General features: G+C 41.2%; 1 protein-coding gene across 4 annotated transcripts in view; it reads right to left on the bottom strand.

Moving 5' to 3' along the window:
• Positions 1-22,632, bottom strand: part of stk32a (serine/threonine kinase 32A) — a 63,275-nt gene that overhangs the window by 29,605 nt on the left and 11,038 nt on the right. For all 4 annotated transcript variants that reach the window (XM_054754037.1, XM_054754038.1, XM_054754036.1 and 1 more), the window contains 4 exons: positions 20,590-20,922; positions 13,885-13,940; positions 9,921-10,072; positions 781-954 (listed from right to left, as the gene is read on the bottom strand). In XM_054754037.1, the coding sequence (XP_054610012.1) occupies positions 781-954; positions 9,921-10,072; positions 13,885-13,940; positions 20,590-20,641 (434 nt within the window). In that variant the 5' untranslated portion in view covers positions 20,642-20,922. The remainder of the gene's footprint in view (positions 1-780; positions 955-9,920; positions 10,073-13,884; positions 13,941-20,589; positions 20,923-22,632) is intronic.

Here is a 22,632-nt window from a genome sequence, read left to right as displayed (position 1 = left end):
TTCTTTTAGAGTTGGGACATAGACAGATTCTAGCCAGGGAGTCCTTTAGTCATCTTTAACACGTGTGAGTATTTGTTCATCGAATGCACACAGAACGATGAACAACTCTGTTTCTGTCTCGTTGAGGGGCTCGAGAACACTGCGTGTTGCTGAACCTGTGTGTTTTATTTAGGATGGCTCCAAAAAAGGGTTCAAGAACTTTAAGAATGTGACAAACACTATTTAAATTTAAGAAATAAGTGGTAGCAAAGGATGAAAGATTCCTTAGTTAACACAGGTTGCAAGGGGGAATGTTTTCATGGAGACACATAACAGACAGCGAGCTGGGCCAATGTGTGCAACGATGATTCAAGCTTACAATTCACGTGAGCAAGTATACAGCTCTAAGTGGCCACTCTTTAAAGTTACGTTTGTAACAGGCTAGAATGAAACAGTGTCCACGTGGCTCTTCCATTACCTCCTCCCTTCCTCCACCCCTCTTTTTGCTAGTCTTCATCAATAAAAGTAAAAGTGCTATACATTTAATGTGTCATTTATATGTATTTCGCTTTGTTTTCTGCATGTAAAACTGAATTATTCTTTGTCAAATGTGTTTTGTGTTAATATTTGTGGGTGTCTGAAACGGATTAATTGGATTTACGTTATTTCTTATGGGACAAATAATTCAGTTTCGGTTTTTGTCTGACATTTTGGAAGGGATTAATGACAAAAAACGATTTTCCACTGTAATCTGGAAATACTGAAATTACCCCTTATGTAATAAATGAGTATACGTCCTACCTGTGTATGATGTGCTTGCTGCGCAGGTAACCCAGGGCCAAGGCTAATTCACAGATGTACAGTTTGACCGTGCTCTCAGAGAAATGGACGTTCTGCTGGAGGTGATAACGTAGGTCTCCTCCCAGGAGCAAGTCCACCACCATGAACATGTCCTCCTCATCCTGGAAAGAATACCTGCCAGTGGGAGATTGAACAAACGTGAGCAGTGGTGATAATACAAGTAAGGAGCAAGTGTTTGCTGCAGTTTGACAGGACAATAGTAATACACTGTAATTAGTAAACACTTAGATTTTGAGGGGGTGGAGGGGTTACTTTTAAATTATTAACTCATTCAATCACAGCCATTTTTCCCGTCTTTCATCAGAAAAAAGAAAAAGAGTTTCTTCCTTTTTTCGTTCTTTAGTCATCAGCAGTAGAACATAAGTAAGTTTCAGGAAAATACCAGTTCCCGACTAAAAACGGGAGAAAACCAGCTTTTTGTGAAAAGATATTTATTGCTTTTGTGACAGCTCAACTATCTAAACAACTATACCAACATAAACAACAAGAAAAAAAAAAGCCTGTTTTACGTCAAAATAACTATTTATTTACAAATATAACACCACACACTATTTTCAATTTTCACATGTGGAAGTGAACTATGTGTGTGCGCACGTGTGCGTGTGCATGCGTTACAATTTTCCTACAATGTGTAACACTCTGCGCGCCACACTCCTCCACGCTCTCTCCCTTCCTCCTACCCGTCATGTGTGATTCTTCCGCTGACATGATCCCTGACGATCCCTTACCATATGCAATTTCGTCACCTTGTGGCCGTTTTCGTGGCTTAAAAGTGCTCTGAAATGTTAATGCATTAGCGGAGAGTTGCATCATCACCTCTTTTTGCCTCTCACACAAAAAAAAAACGTAAAAGATGTATAAATACGTTTTTGGGATCGGGCGTTTGGGGTTCTAAAAACATATAAATACATCTTTGAATGAGTTAACTGGTATACGGAGTACAGCGATGAGGCATAATGACGCTTATGTAGCCACAGCTACGCAGACAGATACTTAACGTTTGATTGATTTTTTTTTTGCAGGAAATTACTTTGTTAGAGCAGCCACATTTACTGGCAGTACAGTACGAATAAGAATAAAAACTATCAATTCTCCACTGACAGTTTGTGTTTTATTCATTTATATGTGAGTATTAAACAATCTGATGGCTGTTGGTAGGAAGGACTTCCTGTACCGTTAGTCCGACACCCTGATGTGATCAGTCTGTGACTGATTGTGCTCTGCTGAATCACATCCAGTGTGTGTAATGGATGTGAGGAGTCCAGTTTTTTCAGCATCCTTATATACGCTACTTGCCATTTTGAACATCATTGATTGTTCTTATTTTCTTATGCAATTTCCTACTAAATTGTTGTAAAAAGAACACACAACTACATGCATACTTGTTTCTTTCAATTTTGACTCCTTTATTTCTGCATTTATTCCTTATTACAGAAAAAGCTATGGCGTGGGGGAGGAATGATCTGCTGAGTATTTCAGTTGAGCAGGGCAGTGATAGTAATCTGCCACTGGAACTGCTCTTCAGTTGGGAGATGATGCTGTGCATTGGATGATCAAGTCCGATGCTTGTGTCTCACCGAACTGACCGTGACGTTACTGACTTCTACAGACACCAGTGACCATAGTAGAACGCTATATATCATCACAACATCTTTGAATGCGTCTTCTGAATGCCTTGTATTTGTATTTTAATTAATTTAGCCATATTTATACATCAAAAGGCTTCATTTAGGCAAAAAAAAATGTAAATATTTGTGTAAATATGCATCACTTTTTACTAATAAGCAGTATTATTTTTGAACAACCGTGATAGAGTGAAGCCGCAAAATTCGAAGCATGAAGCAGCAATGGATTACTGTACACGCTACTAATTTTCATCCCTGAATGGAACATTTCCACTCTGTTGTACATGCTGCATTGTTCCTCAGTACCTATATTTGTGCAAAAGTCAATGTCCGGGTGCTAATACTGTACAATACATGCTGTCATCCACCAATTACAGACTGCTACACACAGAGAGGGAGGAAGTCCGCATCAGCATGCAGCTCACTGCTTTACTGTTGCAATGATTGCCATCCATTTTACATGTCAAGCTTCTCTCACTTGCATAAATTAGTCACATCATTTAGACACTGGAGAGTGTTCCTTAGGACATCATTTTAAGATTCCCATCCTCTGGGTGTTCCCTGATTAGCTGGAGGTTTTATTTTTTGCAAAGGGTGGGAGGTGATTGATTGAGCTGACACCAAATTGTTTGTCAGGGCTCAGATGATGCTGAGGCCACTTAACAACTGATTGACCTCACAGGGCGGAAAGACATCTGTCCAAGGTTGGAAAGAGGACACTTTACACACGCTACCTTCCTACTTTATCCTTTACAACCCATACCACGGCATGAGAGTTATGGTGTGTTAAAGAAAACCAGGAAAGTTGCATTGAAACACCGCTCAACGGTTTCCTCGTGTTTATATAATTTCTCCTTTTATTGTAGTATAGCACTGACCTGCAGAGAATTCTAAGAAGACAAAATCAATAGCTTAATATATGAAGTACCAACACTAGGGACCACGCTCAGCTTGTTATCAGTGGTGTGTGCTTATTGGAGATGTTCCGCTGTATTAATCATTCCATTAACTAGCCTTAATGATCTCTTTCTATCTCATTATCTTTCATCTATAGAGTGTAAATACCTTGTAACCCAGTTAGGCAAGGTCATAAAGAGGCCAAAAGGCTGCTGTCACATGCATTTAGGGGACACAAATTAGACGTTTACTTCCGTGCTTGGCGGGGAAACGCACTCTCCATTAAACAGTCATTTGATCAACTGCACTGAATGGGAAATTATGGACTGGAAGGGGCAAGAATGGGGCATGAAAATGGGTGGCCCAAGCATACACCCATTGATATTGTATTGACCCGAATATAAGACATATATTAGATATTTTTTTTCCTTACTGATATTTAGGGTTTGGGGGATTTATACATGCAAACCAATAAGTGTCGCCAAGAAACGTTTTTCTTCCTGTCACTCACACACAACAATGCCCTGGGGAGATGCTGAAAACCCGCTCGAAGCAGTGGCTCCACGTTTGCTCAAGTTAGCAAACAACAGAGCAGGAGTCATGATGCCATATTGAAAGATAATTGTGATCAATGAAGCAGGCAATAATGAGGCAGAGTCCACAAACAACGGTCGAGCAGTTAGGAAATATGATACCAGTTGTTCAAAACATGTTAAAAAAAAAAGATTCGGCTTTCATTGTCTTTGATTTTGCTTTTCTTTTTTTTTTTTTTTTCCAAAAACAGGTCTTGAAAAGTGTACACTCCTAATTTTAAGACCGGTGAAAAAAATGTAAGAAACTGCCGCTTGACGCCCCTGCACAACCTGAAGCTCCTTTGTTCGATTGAAGAAAAACACACCCCAGATCACTACGCCGCCTGGAAAACATCTCAGGTGGGATCTCCTTGTCATGCCAGTAACATTGGAAGCCATCAGGACCGTCAAGGTTACATTTTTTTCTCATCAGAGAATAAAACTTTCTTCCACATTTCAACGTCCCATATTTGGTTCTCGCATCCAAATATCAAACGGGCAATTTTGTGGCATTGAAGAGATGAGGCCTTCGAAGACGTTTTTTTTGTCTTGCAAATGTCATTTGACGGTTATTGGACTGCACTCGGCACCAGTAACAACCTTAGAGTTAATTTTGTCTCCTCCGATTCAGGGCCGGTGAATTTTGTTTGGGTCTACCACTTGACGTTTTTGTTCCATAACCCTCAGGATCTTTTGAAGACGTTTGTCTTACTGCGTCCAACCTCAGCAGCAACGGCATGCTGCGAGAGGCCTCGCGTTTGGAGCTCAACAATCCGACCACTTTCAATGACAGAGAGCTTTTTTCCTTTGCCATCAAGAGACAATGACAGTGTGAATACCTGACAGAAAATTACACTGAAGCCACATTTTTGTCAAGATTGTGTCTTTTAAAAGCCGAGAGGTTTTTTTTTGCCTATCTCCCATTTCTTCTTTTTGCATTTTGAAGCTCTAGAACGTTAAGACCCAAGAGCGCAAAATGTAAATCCTTCAACTGTTCTTAAATGTTTTTATCAGGAGTGTATTCAGGGTTGTCTTATATTCAGGTCCATATGGCAATTATGACGACTCAGATACAGGCAATTAAAACACAGAACTAGAGTACAATATTGGGTTGGTGTAAAGCAGGGGTCGGCAACCTTTCCTATCAAAAGAGCCATTTTCCCCCCTCTTATGCGAAAGAAAAATAGCCCGGAGCCCCAAACGTAACACGAGTTTTAGTCTTTTTAAATTTTACCTGTTCCAACAGCAGAACACAACCAATGCCACGCCTTTTTAAGTCCTTCTCGTATTAGTTTGTGTTAAATTTAAATAAAATGTAGCCCACTTTAATAGAATAAAAAAAAAAACATAGTTGCAGCTTGGCAGTGTTGAAAAAGTAAACAACAAAAGTAAACTTTTCTAGACTGGTCTGAAATAAATGTTTTTTTCTGAAAAAAGGCTCTCATCTGCGACCAATATCGATGAATTACAGTATTTATTTTTTGATGTATTCATGGTTAGCTTACCGCAGGGATTGCGCGCTCAAGACGCCGCCTGCAGGTAAAGGCAGGGGCCATAGACGAGGATGTGACGCATTTTAATTGACTAATTGTAAACATTTAAAAGAATTCAATGTTAAAGTTTCACTTCGAGCTCCAACACATAAAATTAAGCAAAGTAAAATAACATATTTCTAATTATTACAGTATTAAAACATTTTTTTTTTCTTTTGTCATTACTGAAAGGAGCCACAACAAGGAGGCTGAAGAGCCGCATGCGGCCACGGAGCCATGGGTTGCCTACCCCTGATATAAAGGAAAGATAAGCAGTCCATTAATGCAAGGTAATAATACCGTTGTGTAAAACTGCTCCATCAAAGAGAAAACAACCTCCTTGTGTTTTCTGTTTCCCTGTCCTTTCTGGAAATTGATGGTAATGAAAAAAAGCAGCAAGGCATTCATCATCATGTTCTACAATGGTACTACGTAGTTGGCCAGCTTCATTTAGGCTAAAAATACTGGGACACACAATAGAAGGACAAAAACAACGTTCTTCAACATCCATTAGCAGCTGTTGCTTGTTGCCTTTTGTGTGCACCGAACATCAGTCAGAATGGCGGATAAGCACTTGTGGATGTCTGTCTGGTACTAAGCCAGTTTTGTTTTCCTGAAGCCGTCCCTGTTCTTCTGTCTTTTTCAGCGCTCTGATTCACATGTGTTTGAATGTGACCGCTTTGTGGCCTGCAGGCAGCCAATCCTAAGGGAGCGCATGCTGCATGGAGCTTTTAGAGAGGCACCGCAGGCCACTTCGGTAATGGAAGTCTCCAGAACCCACAGGGGCTGACAGGCTAATGTCCTTACAAGGGACTCAGTTTCTCCCTCTCAAATGGAATAGAAGGCAATACACTTTATCATTACATTACTGTCTATTTCTTTTAGAAGGAATTAAATCAGGAATCACAAATCTGAAAACGATCTAAAACCCGTGCACAAACCGAATGAGATAGGGTGATCTCATCGTCCTCTTGCCTCATGTGCCCTTTACCCTCTCTGCACAAGCCGACATTTTTCCCTTTTTCCCATGACGGTTCCATTTACACAGAACAGAGACACAGATTTTTTTGGTGGGCACCAAGTGAACCTGGAAATTTTCCATATACAAAAGATAGTAAGAGCAGAAACCGAGGCGGGCAGGGGCGTAGCACCAAATAGTGACGGGCTCCCCACCCCAGCTTAAACCAACCTCCATTGTTTTACTGAACTCAAAACGTTGTTCAAATTGAAAACAACACAAATAAACACTGTGGGGAAGTTTATTTGTGTATCGGAACCTAACCCACTGTGACTAACCCAACCATCAAATAACGTGGTATTGGTCTGATTCACCGCTCCGCCTCTTCATTCACTCTTTACCTCGCTCACGCAACAGCTTCTTGTAGCTGCTTACTGACGGAGCAGCCACGACCCCCGATATGTTCGGACCTTCTGCACAAGACAGTGAGGCGAAATAAAGCAGTAATATCGCCGTGTTGAACAGACTCTGAGAGCAAAGGAGAGCAAGAAGTGACAGCAAACAGCAGAATTGGTGAAGTCATAATGTGCTTTGACATTTGGGTTGAACTAACCTTTCTTTCATGCGCATGCTGATGAATCAAAGGAGGCTGGGGCCATCTTGGTATTTTAAATTTAGTAAAAAAATGTCTGAAAAATACATTTTATATATTTACAGACGAAACATTGTGTCAGCTTTGTTTTATAGAGGAAACCCGTTATAGAGGAAATGTTATTATTAGTGTTAGTATTAACCCAATTCAACTTTTTCTCTTTGCACTGCACATTTTTGCTGTTGTTTTTTTTGTTTCACAAGCTGCGGGCTGCAAATGGCCCCCGGGCCACACCTTGGGTGCCCCTGGTATAGAGCATAAATTACACTTTATTGGGGATTAGCGCTAATATTCTGGATAATCAAGACTGTACTGGTCAGGAGACGTTGATCGATAGCCATTTACAGTCACACATGAGTCAGCAAGAGAAGCAAGCGACAGGATAACTTTACAGCTCCGTCCATCTTACACAGCACAAATGGGATCCACCCAGGCGCTTTCTAAAGGCAGGTTATTCAAAAGCCAGATGTCGGAATAGGCAATTACTGAAAGTTTTTCAACTGTCATGTTTTCAACTGACTGATTCACCTTCCAAACAACCCAAAAGTCCCTTGTTGAAGGGACACAGCTGTCTGCCCGCTCAGCCTGATGTGTGGGTCGTGTGCTGTCAGCCTGTCCTCGCACCCCATCACCTAACACCTCCTCTTGACCGACGGCTACCATCCGCCTATGTCACCTTCTGCCTGGGCTCACACACACAGGAGATGTGCAGAAATGTACAAAAAAAACAATCAGTGTTGTTTTTTTGGATACGAGCAAGGATAGTCTGCAAGTGATGCACCTGTTTGTTTTTGTATCATTACAGGTGATTACATGAGTACAATTGAGACAGATGTATTAGAATTCAGTATCCCTGAGTACTGTCCTGTCAAATGTTAAACACTGATGTAATTCTGGATGTTTTTGAGGGCCGAATGTCATTGCTTTTATGAGGCACTGTACCGTGCATGAATGGGGGTAAAAAAAAAAAAAAAAATGGGGGTAAAAAAAAAAAAAAAAAAAAAAGAAGAAGTCTTGGTCTGCATTAAAAGGAAAAAATGCTGAAAGACTTGCAGATACATAACTGAACTTAACGGCCCCCCTGAAGCAATTTTCGCTTTTACATTTCAGTGAATAGCACGTCCTGCTCCTGTTACGCAACGACTTCACAATAGCACATATTTGTCAGCGAGGTTCGGCTTAATACGCGCGAGAATGAAGTGTTTTACAAAAACACAAAAACAGGTTTTTCTTTGCATTTCACAAAGAAAGCGTTCCCCTGGACCGTTTGACCTGCAAATATGACTGAAAACGCTGCAATATACATGCCATGAGTTGCCAATGTCACTCTGGAAGCAAACACGATGCACATGCGCTCCAAATCATCTTTTGAATGGACTGACAGATGTTTTTATGGACTACCTGTTTTCAGCTCTATGTGTAAATCGTCCCTCGCCACTGGAATTGGGCTTGGAACTGGCTTAACTCGCACAGAGCATTCCCATATTCAGTTGGCAGCAGACATTACTTTATAGTGTGGCTCACGTGTATTTGGTTACCTTGCCTTAGATGAGACAACAAATACGACAAATAAACCAGTGTATTTTTAACTCTAACAAAAGTAAAATCAGTAAGGGTGCATTACTGTAGATTCTGCATGAACGGATAGAAAATAACTGTCCGTCTTGTTCTAAAAGAAGGTTAAATCCGGCGGTTTTGTTCTGTCCAGTTGATTTGGCTGCAGGTGTTTTCTTTGTCTTTAACCTTGAGTGCTTAACTCGGGACAAACATGTGCCAGCTCAACATAACAGAGAGAGTGGGCGAGCGGGCAAGGCGCTGACCCAAGCACATCTCCAGAGGAAAGCACCCCCACCCCCGGGAGGAGTTTATACTGCCAAAAGAATTTACTTGCAGCCTGTTTTTAAATGTCCAACGCAGCATGCCAGAAAGTGCTGTCACTGTTTGTCTGTTGCACTTCCCGTGTCTCTTTATACGCGTCTGCTGTCCTTTTCCATCCCTATCGCTTGTTTTTGCTATGCCTTCGTCTCTGCTTGTTTATGGCTTCTGCCAGACGAGTGCAATGTCGTTAAAAAATATGGAGGCTGGCAAATAATTTAAGGGTTATTGTTTTTTCCCGGGGATCCAACCCAAAACGGCAATAAATAAAAACTAAGTGTGCTCATATGGTACAAATAGACAGCATGGGATTAGGGTGGTTATTCATTTGAACTCCGCCATGCCAGTTCTTCCCTCCTCTGCCGCTCTGCTTGATGGCAGAGTAGGTGTGCTTATCAAGAATTAATGATGCCTTTCAGAAACAGAAACGTAACAAGCCACACATGTCAAGCACCTCCAAGTTGGGATTCCTGGTGCGCAACGCGCGTTGCTTAAAAGTAGCCGGTGACTCATCTTGATGATTTGAATAAGCCTGCGATGAGAGGGGGAACATTTCCTTAAATTCACTGAGCCGAATGGGATGCAAAAACTGTGAAGCTTGACATCAGCCAGCACGCCACATTTTTCAAAGGATGACGTGAAGGATTGTGGGTGTTCGTCCTTCCCGCGCATGACTCAGTCCTACAGTAGATGAAGGGAACTGCCTTTTAATGGCAGATTCTCTCTTTTCCCTGTGCCTTCACCCAATTAATGGACAGCATCACTACAACAATGCAGTGTTGAGCCATTCAAATGGTTGTTGTGGCGATGAGAGGAGGGAGTGGGAGTGGAAATCAGTGACCGAGTGCTTCACAATTTACCACAAAAGACTTTTTCTTCCAATTCCCCGAATGTAAAACCTAACTTACTGATTCAGATGTAAGACACAAAACATCAACACGAAACCACTAATAAGAAAAGCAGACCAACCAGATGTTGACCAGGAAAGGGTGCTCCAGGTTCTGCATGATCTGAAGCTCTTTCAAGACGTTCCTCACTTCGTTGCGCTCCACACATTTCAGCTTGTTCATGTACTTCATGGCGTACATTTTCTTGGTGTCTTTCTTCTGCACAATGCACACCTGAGAAGAATGTATTCAATGTAGAGTCAAAGGTCTGTGCTCACACGATGGGATCGATAAATCATTCCAAATGTGTCGCAACCACAGTTAATGGTGACCCAAAAATAACCTTGTTTTTTGTCATGAATCCATTCTGTAAAAAAATGAAGCAATTAACCCATATCCAGAAATACAGTATGAAGAAGGAATATATTTTATAATAACTAGAGTTTTAAATGCAGAAAATAATGCAATATACATATAAACGATCGATAAAATACATAAAAGAAACATCATTTTTACCATTTATTGATGAATTTTGTTGGTAAACATGGTGATGAGTGGAGAAAGAAGGGGAGGAGATGGAAGAGGCACATGACAGGAGTCACTGTTGCCAACTTTTCAGCAAGAAAAGTAGCTATTGGCTGTCCTAGAAGTTGCTAGATGATGACATTGTCTAATTTGCATATCATTTGCATATGCTTTTGTAAAATGTTGTAGGAAAAAAAGCATATTCTCGTAGGAGAGACAAAAAAGTGAGTAAAAACACCTTAAGTATGTTTATAACTACAAATACACTTCATTCTTGGTTTGTTAATTTAAAATTGGCCATCATTTCATCAAAATAAAATAATTATTATATTTGATCTCGGGCCAGCACCGCTCAACCTCTCACTTTTCCCGTCACACGTTGGCAATGGAGAACTTTTTAAAATGAGCACAATTGAACAGTGAATAACAGATTATGCTGTGTTTATCCTACGGTTCACATTAACATGACAGATGTGGTTCGTGAGTAGCACACTCTTCTGGTGAATATATGCAATAGCAATTCATTTGCACTTCGGATGCACGAGTTCCACATCATGGCTCATGAAGGCCTTTTTTTAACACCCGAGTGGCGTAAATGCGCATTTTTTAAAAAGAGTTAAAAATATCAGATTTTCTGTAAGACCGTGAGCGCATCCTGGCTGAGTTCTGATTGATGATTGGATGAGCGAGTGGATGGGAGGCATTCGTTGAAACGTGACAGAAGCGTCTTTTCCCTCCACGGTAAGCTAACCATTAAGATATTCCTGCCAAAAACAAACATCTCAAAAGAAAAGAAGAGTTTTTAATTCTGCAGATTCCTTTGTCTTCTCTGCCAATGATGCTGGCTTTCCTACATGCTTAATATGTGGCGAGAAACAACAAAAAACATTGACATTTTCAAAACAAGCACTCAACATTTTCTGAAAAGTAGTATTTTATTTGAAAGTAGACCGACCTGTCACTAGTCACTAGTCATCCCTGCAGCCCTGCACATGACGGGCTTGAACCAGCGACCACATAAGTCCACCGACAGATAGCTAAGTGTTAGCTAGCTAGCTAAAAGGAACAGGCTGTCACTGTTACTACTGCACATTTCTCGAGGCGACAGGTTTAACCAAGGCACTATCACAACTCTACTAGTTGGCATCCACTACACATGCACACTGCACTTACTGTATGTTTGTTGTATTCTGTTGTTGTAACAGGTAAAATCAAGAAAGACTAAAACTTCTGAAGAGTTTAGAAGCTGTCATGTTTTGCGGCAGGTGGGCGAGGGGATAAAATGGCTCTTTTGATAGTAAAGGTTGGTGACCCCCTTCTCTGGTCCGTTAAAGAGTGTTGGGTAAGAGCTGTGTACTTTCTCACTTGAACGTTATTGTAAACCTCAGCAGCAGGTACCATCATCATTACACACACTCACTATTTGTTATGTGTCTCCCTTAAAACGTTCTCCTGCAACCCTGTGTTCAAGGTTCCTGCCTTAAAATGACAATCCTCTTGTAACAGACACTACCTTTGTACTTGGCTACGAGTTATTTGTTTAATTCAATAGTATTTCTCATGTATTTGTCAAAGCTCTGCAACATGCAACTTTCTTCCGCGTCACGTTGGGTTATTTTGCAGCCGTAATGAAAACCACACAGGACACTGTGAAATACTTGAACATAAGTTGAGGAGACATAAAAGCTGTTCATCGTTCTGTGTGCCTTCCATGAACATTCTGCGGCCGGAATCTGTCGATGGTGTACCAACTCTAAAATGATTATTATCCATTATTAACACAGACTGAGTCACCAATGTATGGAACCGTTGTCTGGGCACCATTTGGCCGTACGATAACTGAGTGAGTGTACGAAAACCTAGACATATTTTTGGCGATAATTTTCCATCAAAAACCGAATCCCACAAAAACCGGGGAGTACGAAAACCGAGGTTCCACCGACTAAGACTTAAAAGAATTTTTCCTGAGAAAAAACAACATTTGTACATGCAAACCAACAGGTGCCGTCAAACACTTTCTCCCAAAGAAATTCAGACCTATTCTCCGTGATTACCATCTGCATATAGATACCTCATATGCATTCACGGCCCTGGTCGTGCTACCAGCGCCAATAAGCCAGTGATAACTGCTATCTAAGAGAGTGTTCTTTGGAGCAGCTGGCACAGTTAATCAGCCAGACCCTGATCACATCACTCCCCCCATTGAGCAGCTTGCCATGTACTGTGATTAGACTGCTTATCTGTTGTCAGACAGAATGTTGATGCGGTGTATAGCCCGTCTCTGCATTGCTGTAAGTCATTGCATGCACGTGAAACGCTGATGTGAATTATTACCCTGTACACAGCTCCAATTAAAAGAAGTGCCAACTCTAGATTGCATATAACAACACAGTATTGCCCCCGTTCATGGCGCCAAGATCATTCAAGATGAATGATCACACTTGGGCTTGTTTAACAATGGCTCCGTGTAGCGAATGTATGTGACAGTGGGTGCTAAAAGCTGCATCCCCACTGTAATTTGAAAACTCGTGATAAACCTTAAGAACTTTTATACATATTCCTACCTTGTAGTTGAAAATGTGATCATTACGATTAAACAGATTGCAAATAGTAATACGGTTACTGTACAATTTTATCCATCGCACCCTGTGCTGCTGCTGATGTTGTCATATTTCTACTTATCTTATTTCAGGATTGGTCACTGTGTGAAAAAGCACAGTGTCGCTTCACTGTTTTTTGTGTGAAAGGCACAGGCGAATTAATGCCGGATCCACGGTTATGGCTTACAGTAGATGTGCACGTTTTACAGGATCCCTCGGTCAGTAATAAGCTGGCCCCCTGTTCAGGAAGATTTTCTACAAGCTGTGATCGATAATTTATGCCGATTCATCCACCCATGTTCAGTAAGAAGGCCTGGCTCGCAATCTCTGAGGTTTTTAATGGGTTGTTGGTCAGGGATCTCAAAAGGTTGGAAGCATAGAATTGTCCTGTTCTATGCCTAACTTAAGAAAAACAAGCTGATTGCATTATACCTGCACCACCACATTTGATGCAGGGTTTTCCAATCGCAAAAGTACCATTGCATCATGCAAAACCCGGTGCAGATCAGTGAGCAGAAAGACGATTAACTCTGCAAGAGTGTTTTGTTTTTGCTGTGCCTTTGATGCAATTTTGATCGTTTACCATATGATGCAAAAATAAGGATTATCAAACAGCTGTTAAGCAGCTAAGAATTATGTTATCTTTTTTTTTTTTTTTACTGTAACCTACCTGTTGTTATTTCATTGATATTGAAAATCGGTCTTAAAAAAAGGGAATCTTCTTATATTCAGGTCAATAAAGTATTTGAATGGTTAATGTCTTTTTACGCGTATGACTGCTAGAAATGCTATTTAAAACGTTGCCTGTGCACTTAATAAAAGTTCTAGAATGTCGACAGTTTGATCCAGGAACATCTATGTATATTATGTTAAATGGACAAAATGTGATACTAAATGTGAATCAAAAAATGATAGGCTTACCTTTCCGAAACTTCCTTTTCCTATTGCTCTGAGGATCTGGAAGTGGTCAAAATTGACTGTGAGGGCAAAAAGAACATGACAGGATTTAATGTAACGAAATATAAGACTAGTTTTTTAAAACTAAAATTTAACAATAACATTATTTTTGCACACAAATTTTAATGGAATGCTTTGTTGCTCATCAGAATATATATTATGTCGTTTTTACTCTCTCTTTTTCCACACACGCACACACACATGTGCTCACACACTTCACTCTCATCCATTAACTAGCAGCGAGCGTTGCCATTTGAAACCGGATGTGCTGTTTGTGTCTGGTTACCATGACAAAGAGGCAAGGTTTTTTTTCCCCCGCTTCTTTGCAAATCTTCTGGGGTTTGAACAGCTGCTGGACACTCACTGTACTCATTTGACCGTTCACTACAGTGATACACACACTCCACACATACACAACCGGTTGAAATGCACACAACTAGACACATGGACTTCACCCCCCTCAGTCGCGAGATCTACACACACACCTATTGGATTTGACAGTTAATATTGCGCTCTGTTAGTCACCGGCACTTCCTTCCAATCTGTGTCTGAGTGCGTACTCAACTCACTGCGATAGGAACCATACCCGGCCTGATTTACAATGGAGCGTGTGCACACATACATCATTCTGTTTACATCAAAACAGAGAGAGACACACAATGCATATCAACATTATCATTGCCCCCGCTGAGCTGCTTGGAGATTCCGTGCTTGATGGCTTTTTTTTTTTTTTTTTACAGAGGCAGCTGAGCCCTTCCAAATGGAAAAGGTGTGGGGCCGTCGTATTGTTCCGGCAAGATGGTTTAATGCGCCGTGTGGAATGATGGACACATGAGTAAGAGAGCGTGTAATGACTGCAATCTGTACATGACTGTAATTGACACGTTGACAGCCATGCGCCCGTCAAACTGCTCATCTGCTAGTCTATTTGTGTTTGACTGGCACATGCTAATCATGTTTGAAGTGACAAAATCTTGCTCGTTCACTTTAAAGTCTGAATGATCGTCTATCGGCTAAAGGCAAAACTAGAAAAAGATAGCAGTCATAACAAAGAAATGTGTTTTGAGGAGTTTCCCATGCTGTTCTCGATGTGGAAGAAAATCATACAAAAACTGTTATTCTTATTGTGCCTTCAGCCCCTTGGCTAATATCGTCATGAAGTCATGAATATTAAATATATTTATGCAAGTCAAAGATCCTCTATATGGCAAGGAGCACCCTTCTGTTTTTAAGGCTCGACTGAAAGAAGGCAACTCATAGATGCTTTTTATGACAGGAACTCTCTGTTGTTTTTAAGGAAATGCAAAAATGCTAGTCAAATATCCTCTATATCACACCCGATGTCCTTGAACGCACCTCGCCTCTGTGCTATTCACTTGCTACGCCACCATGAGGCGCATGCCATGTTTATTGTTGACTTGGTCGAGCTTGAGCAGGAAGGCAAGGACATTGAGTGTGGACTTAAGGCACCGACCGTCCCACCCCGACACACAGCTATTTAGCTAAATATCTACTGGAGAAGAGCACAGCATATAAAGTGAAAGCTCACATTGTGTAGCAAGGGGAAATGAAGACTACCAGGTACACTATTACGGTACAGTTTAATGCCCAGTTTGATCTATTGGCCCAGACAGAGTGGTGGTCTACAGAAGAAATGGTCCCGAGTCTTGAATCTGAGCAATTGGACGTGCTTGATTTGTAACTTCTTGTTTCACTTCTCATCCAGGTCCATGTGCAAATGCGCTGATTCAACTCCCCAGATATAACATCTATTGAAATGCTCCAATCAGGGTTTTATGCTGACGATTCCGAAACCGATCATCCATTGATTGGCCGATACCGATTAACTGTACATTTTTCCATTTATTTATCTATTAGATAATTCCAAGGGCCCTTGGCAAATAGGTAATTATATAAAAAAAATACATGTTTGGGTGGATTGTCTTTTCTTACTTCTTTACTTTATTTGTGTGAAGCGATTTTTGTACAATGTGACACAAACCCGAATTTAATTTGCTGCATGTTTTGGAGTACTACGAATACACGAGAAATAAACTGTTCAATAATGACTTTTTTTAACTCAAGATGACAAAATGAACAGAATAAAATAAGACTAATAAATATCTTTATTATAAGGACATTTGTCCTGCTCAACTTAAAACAGAGTAAATTGAGTGTCTAGGTTGCAGGGGTGTCCAACGTTCATCACTGTTAGAGCTGTCAACTATTATGACTGGCAACATTTAAAATGTACACTACTTTATTGACCAAGCACATCTCCACACAGTGTGGCCATCGTCTTCATGCTCTTTTGTGGTCTTTTGTCATGATATAAAGGCATAAAGTCGGAATTCAACAGTTATAATAAACTACTAAGAGTTGAAGCAAATATTCTTTAATCTCTCTTTGTGAGCTACTCAAAATCAGCTGGCGAGATAGGAGACCCCTGTGATAATATCACCATCATAAGGCTTTATGTTCATTGTTTTGATGACAAGACATAATTAGTATAATGACAACAAGACAGTAAAGTTGTTCAGTGACACTTGAAACTTGATATCCATTTGTGGCTCCAAACTAACCGCATTGCTTGTTTGTTTTAAAAACAAAATGTCACTTTAGTAAAAAGTCACATTTGGAGTTAGGCTAGGCGGATAACTCTAGCTAGCTGCTGCCAGTGCCAATTATAGTCAGCGACAGCTAGGCAAAGCGTGTAAACAAAGATGCAAGATTTTAACACGCAGGCATCAATTGGCGTAGCCTGCGGTAAGCTCAATACGAGACGTGTCATTTTGTTCGCAACTCTACAAAACACAGCAGATGTGTAGGATTTGTGGTTGGCTTTGAAAGGCGTTTATCAGCATAAGCCGATCACAGGTTTTTTACGGAAATCAGCCAATACTGATCGGCGGCCGATCGATTGGAGCGTCCAAACCGAAAACCTTTTCACACACTTTCTTTTCAAATAACTTTTCAATTTCTGGATAAAAACATATTGTTAGTGAACTGAAACACTACTTGCACTACCTAAAATTCACACTGCACTTTAATGTCTTTTCGTTTTTGCAACTGGCTCAAAATTACACCGGCAGCGTTTACGGAAATCGGCCAATACTGATCGGCGGCCGATCGATTGGAGCGTCCAAACCGAAAACCTTTTCACACACTTTCTTTTCAAATAACTTTTCAATTTCTGGATAAAAACATATTGTTACTGAACTGAAACACTACCTGCACTACCTAAAATTCACACTGCACTTTAATGTCTTTTCGTTTTTGCAACTGGCTCAAAATTACACCGGCAGCGTTTAGCAAAAATCCTGCACGTGTGTGTTACCTAGGACGCAGCTTACATGCTCGGAGCAGAAAGAGGGCGGGATATAACGCTTGCAACGCGTTCAGAAGTTCGCACCTCCTAGGCATCCCCGTAACCGTTACAAACAACATTAAACATTTACATAAATACATGTAATTTATTAAATAAATAAGATATTTCAGAAGTCTATGTTAAAACATGCGTGCAATTTGGGTCGCCACTTGTCCTTGAATGGGTCCCACGGCCAAACCAGTTGAAAACCACTGCTCTATATGACAGTGCTTTGGTGTTTTAGGAATCTGCTGCAAAAATGTTAGCTGCTCCCACGTTTTGAACTTATCTCGCAAGCTGGTCAGATGCCATTGACAGGCTGGGATTGGCCCACGGGCTGCCAGTTGAATAACCCTGGGTTAGGCATCATTTTGACAACGTTCATCCATTAAAATATTGCCCCCCTTCCAAATCAGCTGGGGTAGACCCCAACTGATCAGGATAAGCACTTTTCAAGTCAACTCCAAAAATGTCTACTAATTATTGCAAAGAGAGAATTTTTTTTTTTACAAAATCCTAATCATAAAGTACATTTTGTGTAAACAACAGCTGGTTTGATTGGTTCTTGCCTACATATATTATTTTAAAGGTAATTAAACGTATTTCACCTTCACGTTGCTGCTCCGATAACTCTGATAACAAAGAGCCCAAGGGTCCATGTGGCGGACTAAGGCGAATGAAACATAATCAGCAGTAAACAGCCGCTTTAAGCACAGTCGCCTGGTTACACAAGGTGGAAAACGTTTGTAGCACATAAGGGACGCCTTTGATACACAAATGACTCTCAGGGGAGATCAACATGTCCTGACAGGGTTCACTGTCACGCACACATCTTTGTTTAGATGTGGGTTCACTGTAAGCTGTACAACAGCCATTCCGTAGGGACGCAAGGAAAGAAATCATTGTCAAAATCATCCGAAATAGATTCTATTATCACATGTTTTGATAGAAGTCATATGTAGCGTTTAATCTGACAAATCTTAAGTAACTTTGATCAAATGTAGAATTACTACAGCTTCTGCTTGGACGTTTAACACAGCGGCAGCTGTTCAGCTCAGACAAAAAAAACAGTCGCGAGCAAGTGACGCTGGGAACGCCGAGTGCAAACCTGCCAACATAGTTCACAGTCTGAACCCACCGCCCTCGTCCTGCGACACAGCTTTTCTCTAAACAGGAAAACTCGTCAAATTTTAATCTTGCGTGACACGAAATCTCGTGACACCCCTATTAAACATTTATTAGAGGTGCAGTGCATTTGATATATTTTATTTTAAAACATTTTTTCCACAGATATATAATAGAACTAAATTGAAATAATAAATGTTACAGTATAATATATATATAAAAAAATTCAAAAGTGCAGTTTTATGGCCTCGGTCACTCACTGAAGGGTATATCTCTATCCCTTACTCGACACTAGACAAATCACAATGTAGTTCTCAGCTTTTCTCCAGGCGGTCTGCATTGTGGTAAAGACCTCTACTGCGACAAAAGGTGGTCTCAGGTGTGACAGTGAAGGTAATTGCAGCCTACTGATTTTTTTCTAAAGGGCAAATATCAGGCATTTATTTGCAGCATGATGCTTATTTATTTAAGTAGACACCCTGTGATTAATTGGGACACAGCGTCTATTAGAGCGGAGGCCGCTGTTTCAGTTAATACTGTAAGGTAACAATTCAGTCAACGCAAAAGATGGGGAGCTGTTTCCGTGGCAACAATATGGTATACACATTTTTGAGCTACCCACTTTACTGTCTTCTTACATTTGTGTATCTCAGAGGCATATACTGACGAGGCAGTGAAGCAACACAAAAGCCACACCGCAGTGCTAAACAATAAAAACTAAAGTGAAGAAATTCCCTTCTGCTTACGTCGACCTCCGAACGACAAGCCTGCCTGTTTCTGACGTGAGCGAAGGGGATTACTTCCTTTCCAGCGTGAGGGGCTTTTCATCTAATTCAAAACGATGCGTCTGCTTTCAGAGCGCCCTCGGTGAAAGCGCCACTCGCTGCGACAAGTCAGAGGAGGTATATTAACTCAAGGGTGGAAGGTAAAGACTTTGGTAGGAGTGACATTTTTACCGAGCGGCATGCTGGATGACTAAGCAGCGCTGAGGTTCGCTGATGATTAATGAATTCCTTTTGGATAGAGGTTGCCTCCAGTTAAGAAGGAGATGGTTTCATTAGCGGGTGCAGTAATTTGATGAAGGCAGAGGGGTGGTGTGTGTATATTTGGGTGGTGTTTGACTTTGAATAATGTGTCAGCACTCAAACCAAAAACAATAGCAACAATGGCTCAAAACCCTGAAAAATGGCACCTGCAAACCAAAATGGTCGTCTACCTGTGTGTCTTGCAGCGTATCTTCTTCGATGATTTTTGTGCGTCCTGTCACAATGAACGTGATTACGTGAAAATTGGATGTACTGTTGGCAGGTGCTAATATTTTGTGAGTCAAGGGCACTGCTGAGCTGGTTTTGTGATGATGAGTGTTGTTTGTATGACTTATAACATGATCTGATTTGCTTCCTCTGTATTCGGTTCCTAAGGCAATAATAGAAAACAATGCAGTAGTCCTTGTATGTAACGCGTTGCTTTTGTCTAGATGAGGGATTTTGAAAGTCCCCTCAAAGAACATAATATTGTTGGAATCTTCCCTAAACCCTGCAAATGTGATTTTCTGAGAATTCTGATGTATTGGAGTTTCCTTTCTCACTCCTGCTCAAACTCTGTTTACCGCCTCACTGTAGGAAGTAAACATTTCTATTTTGCCTTTGAACATAACGGAGGTTTGCTTAGCAGATTTGAAGAATGTTGTTGATTTTTATTTTTCCTCAAGCTGCTGCACATCCAAACTTTCTGCCGCCCGCCTCACACATTGAAAACCCGTGGCTTGAATCATTAGAATCAGTGTTCCAGGAAATATGAAAACAAGGAAAAAACACCTAGTCCCGTCTCTTTGCTGTTTATATTGATGTATTGATAAGCCATGCTGTGCAATACTGTGGCCATATGGTTTCAGTCATAGTTTTTCAGAGAAACGAGAGTCAGCTTCAGATCCAGTCATCACAACATCCAGCACACGCTCACTCCCAAAGGTTCAATCCAAGGTAAAAGGACTTTTACTTTGTTTCCAGAATGCTTCTTCAGCCTTTTGTGTAAAAGGTGTAACATCTTCAACAACAAAAAATCTATTTGCCTTCACTTTAGTATTTGTAGAAAACATTCCTATTTGCCTAAGTAGCATTTGCGCCACAAAAGTAGACAGATGAAGACTTTTTGATGTGTTTAAAGTTGACACTCACCCTCATCTGTGTCACCCGTGATGGGAGACTTGCTGGATTGTCCAAGCCCCATGGCGGCTCCTCTGTCAGCCTCCGGTTCAGCTCCCGTCACTCAATTCAGCATCCGAAGGATCGCCCTCTGGGACGCAGTCATAGCCTGGTCAGCACTGCTCCCCCTCCTCAAACACACTCTCCAACACGACAGCCCCACATCACTTTTCTATTGGGTCCTCGCAGTCATCCAAACAAATTCACTCCACCCTAGAGTGACATTAATTTCCGTCCTGTCCTAGGGATGACCCAGGAGGAGAGTGGCTGATGTGGTGGCGACCCTCCGGTGACTGAGTGTCTAACCTGTGAGGGGATGCAGAAAAACATGACACCGTCAGTGGAAGGTGGAGGAGGCGGGACTTAGAGTGAGGGAGAAATGCAACAGCAATCAAGCCTAAGGACTATCTTGGGCCGTGGTCACCAACCTTTTTGAGACCAAGATCTCTGGTCTCGGTCGTGAACCTGCACAAGGTCAGAGAAAATTATATACTGAATATAAAATATTTATATTTATATGTTTTTATTTGGTAGAAAGGTTTTTAAAGTAAAGTAAAAAAGATATTTAAATCTTTGTTTTTCAATACAAAGCTTTGTGTTATTATTGTTTGTTGGTTCCAACATTTCAGCTTTTTCTTATTGTGCCTTTTGCTGTATTTTTACCATTTTACTGTTTTTTAAATTGTATTTTGTTTCTGCAGTGATGCAATGGCAAATGAGCCATGGTACGCAGATGGCCCCTGAGCGGCACTTTGGGCACCCCTACTTGGTGGATCTTGGTCGGGGTCGGCCTTGTGGCGTCGGCTCCATCAGCAAACCACAACTTTTATTTGGCTGGTTGGCTCAGTGTCGTGGGCGAGCGATGGCGGTTGAAGAGAGAGAGACCGGTCACTGAGTTCCAATAGTCAGCCCTATTTTTTTGGAGGTCCATGTCTATGGAGTATATAGTAAATAGTTTGTGCCTTTAAGTTTGTGCCTTAACTTTGAGGTAGCAAAGGCAGATTTTGAGCGATATTAGCGTGCAAGAATTACTGTTGTGTGCGCAGGCACATCGCTGCGCTCTGTCACTCTCTTTGTCACTCATCTCTCTCTCTCTCTTTCTCTCAACCTCTGCACTGCTTGCCAAACTTTTTGCTCGCGAGGCGAGCCGGTGTGCGTATGCTGGTACCTCCAACCAGGTTTTGGGGATTGGACTCCTGGCTGGGGTTTTCTCCGGGTACTCCGGTTTCCTCCCGCATTCCAAAAACATGCATGTTAGTTTAATTGGTGACTCTAAATTGTCCATACTGTAGGTATGAATGTGAGAGTGAATGGTTGTTTGTCTATATGTGCCCTGCGATTGGCTGGCGACCAGTCCAGAGTGTACCCTGCCTCTTGACCGAAGTCAGCTGGGATAGGCTCCAGCATACCCGCTACCGTAGTGAGGAGAAGCGGCATAGAAGATGGATGGATGGATGGATGGATGGATGGATGGATGGATGGATGGATGGGCTTGCGGGTTGCTTCCTGGAGAGAGCGGCGTTGCGTACGGGCGTGTTCAGTGGAAAAAATGAGTGCCTGTTGAATTGCTTTCCTGGAGGGGACCAGCAAAGTGCCAAAGATCGACTAGTGGATCACAATCGACGGGTTGGCAACCCCTGATCAAAGGAAACATCTGCAATATGGCTATAATAGAAATCTCCCTTAAGGTCCATTTTGCATGTAAGACAGCAGCTGTTATCGTGAAGCTTGTCTTGCAAGTTTAACACAGCAAACAAGCTTCTCTTATATGTGCCTTACTCAACTAGTTTTTTTTTTTTACATTTTTCAAGGTGCAGTTTATACTAATAATGGACCCCTTTGGGCTAGCCTCCCAAAAGTGAGTACACCCTTCACATTTCAGCAAGTATTTTATTACAATAAATCTTTTCAAAGGGTAATAAAATAGAAAAGAAATTAAATTTGAGTAGTCAGTGTACAGCTTGCAGTCTATACAGTCGTGGAAAAAATGATTAATTTACAGGTCAATTTTAACTA

The sequence above is a fragment of the Dunckerocampus dactyliophorus genome, chromosome 16 (assembly GCF_027744805.1).
Source record: "Dunckerocampus dactyliophorus isolate RoL2022-P2 chromosome 16, RoL_Ddac_1.1, whole genome shotgun sequence".
Taxonomy (NCBI): Eukaryota; Metazoa; Chordata; class Actinopteri; order Syngnathiformes; family Syngnathidae; genus Dunckerocampus; species Dunckerocampus dactyliophorus.
This window is presented reverse-complemented; position numbering and strand designations above follow the sequence as displayed.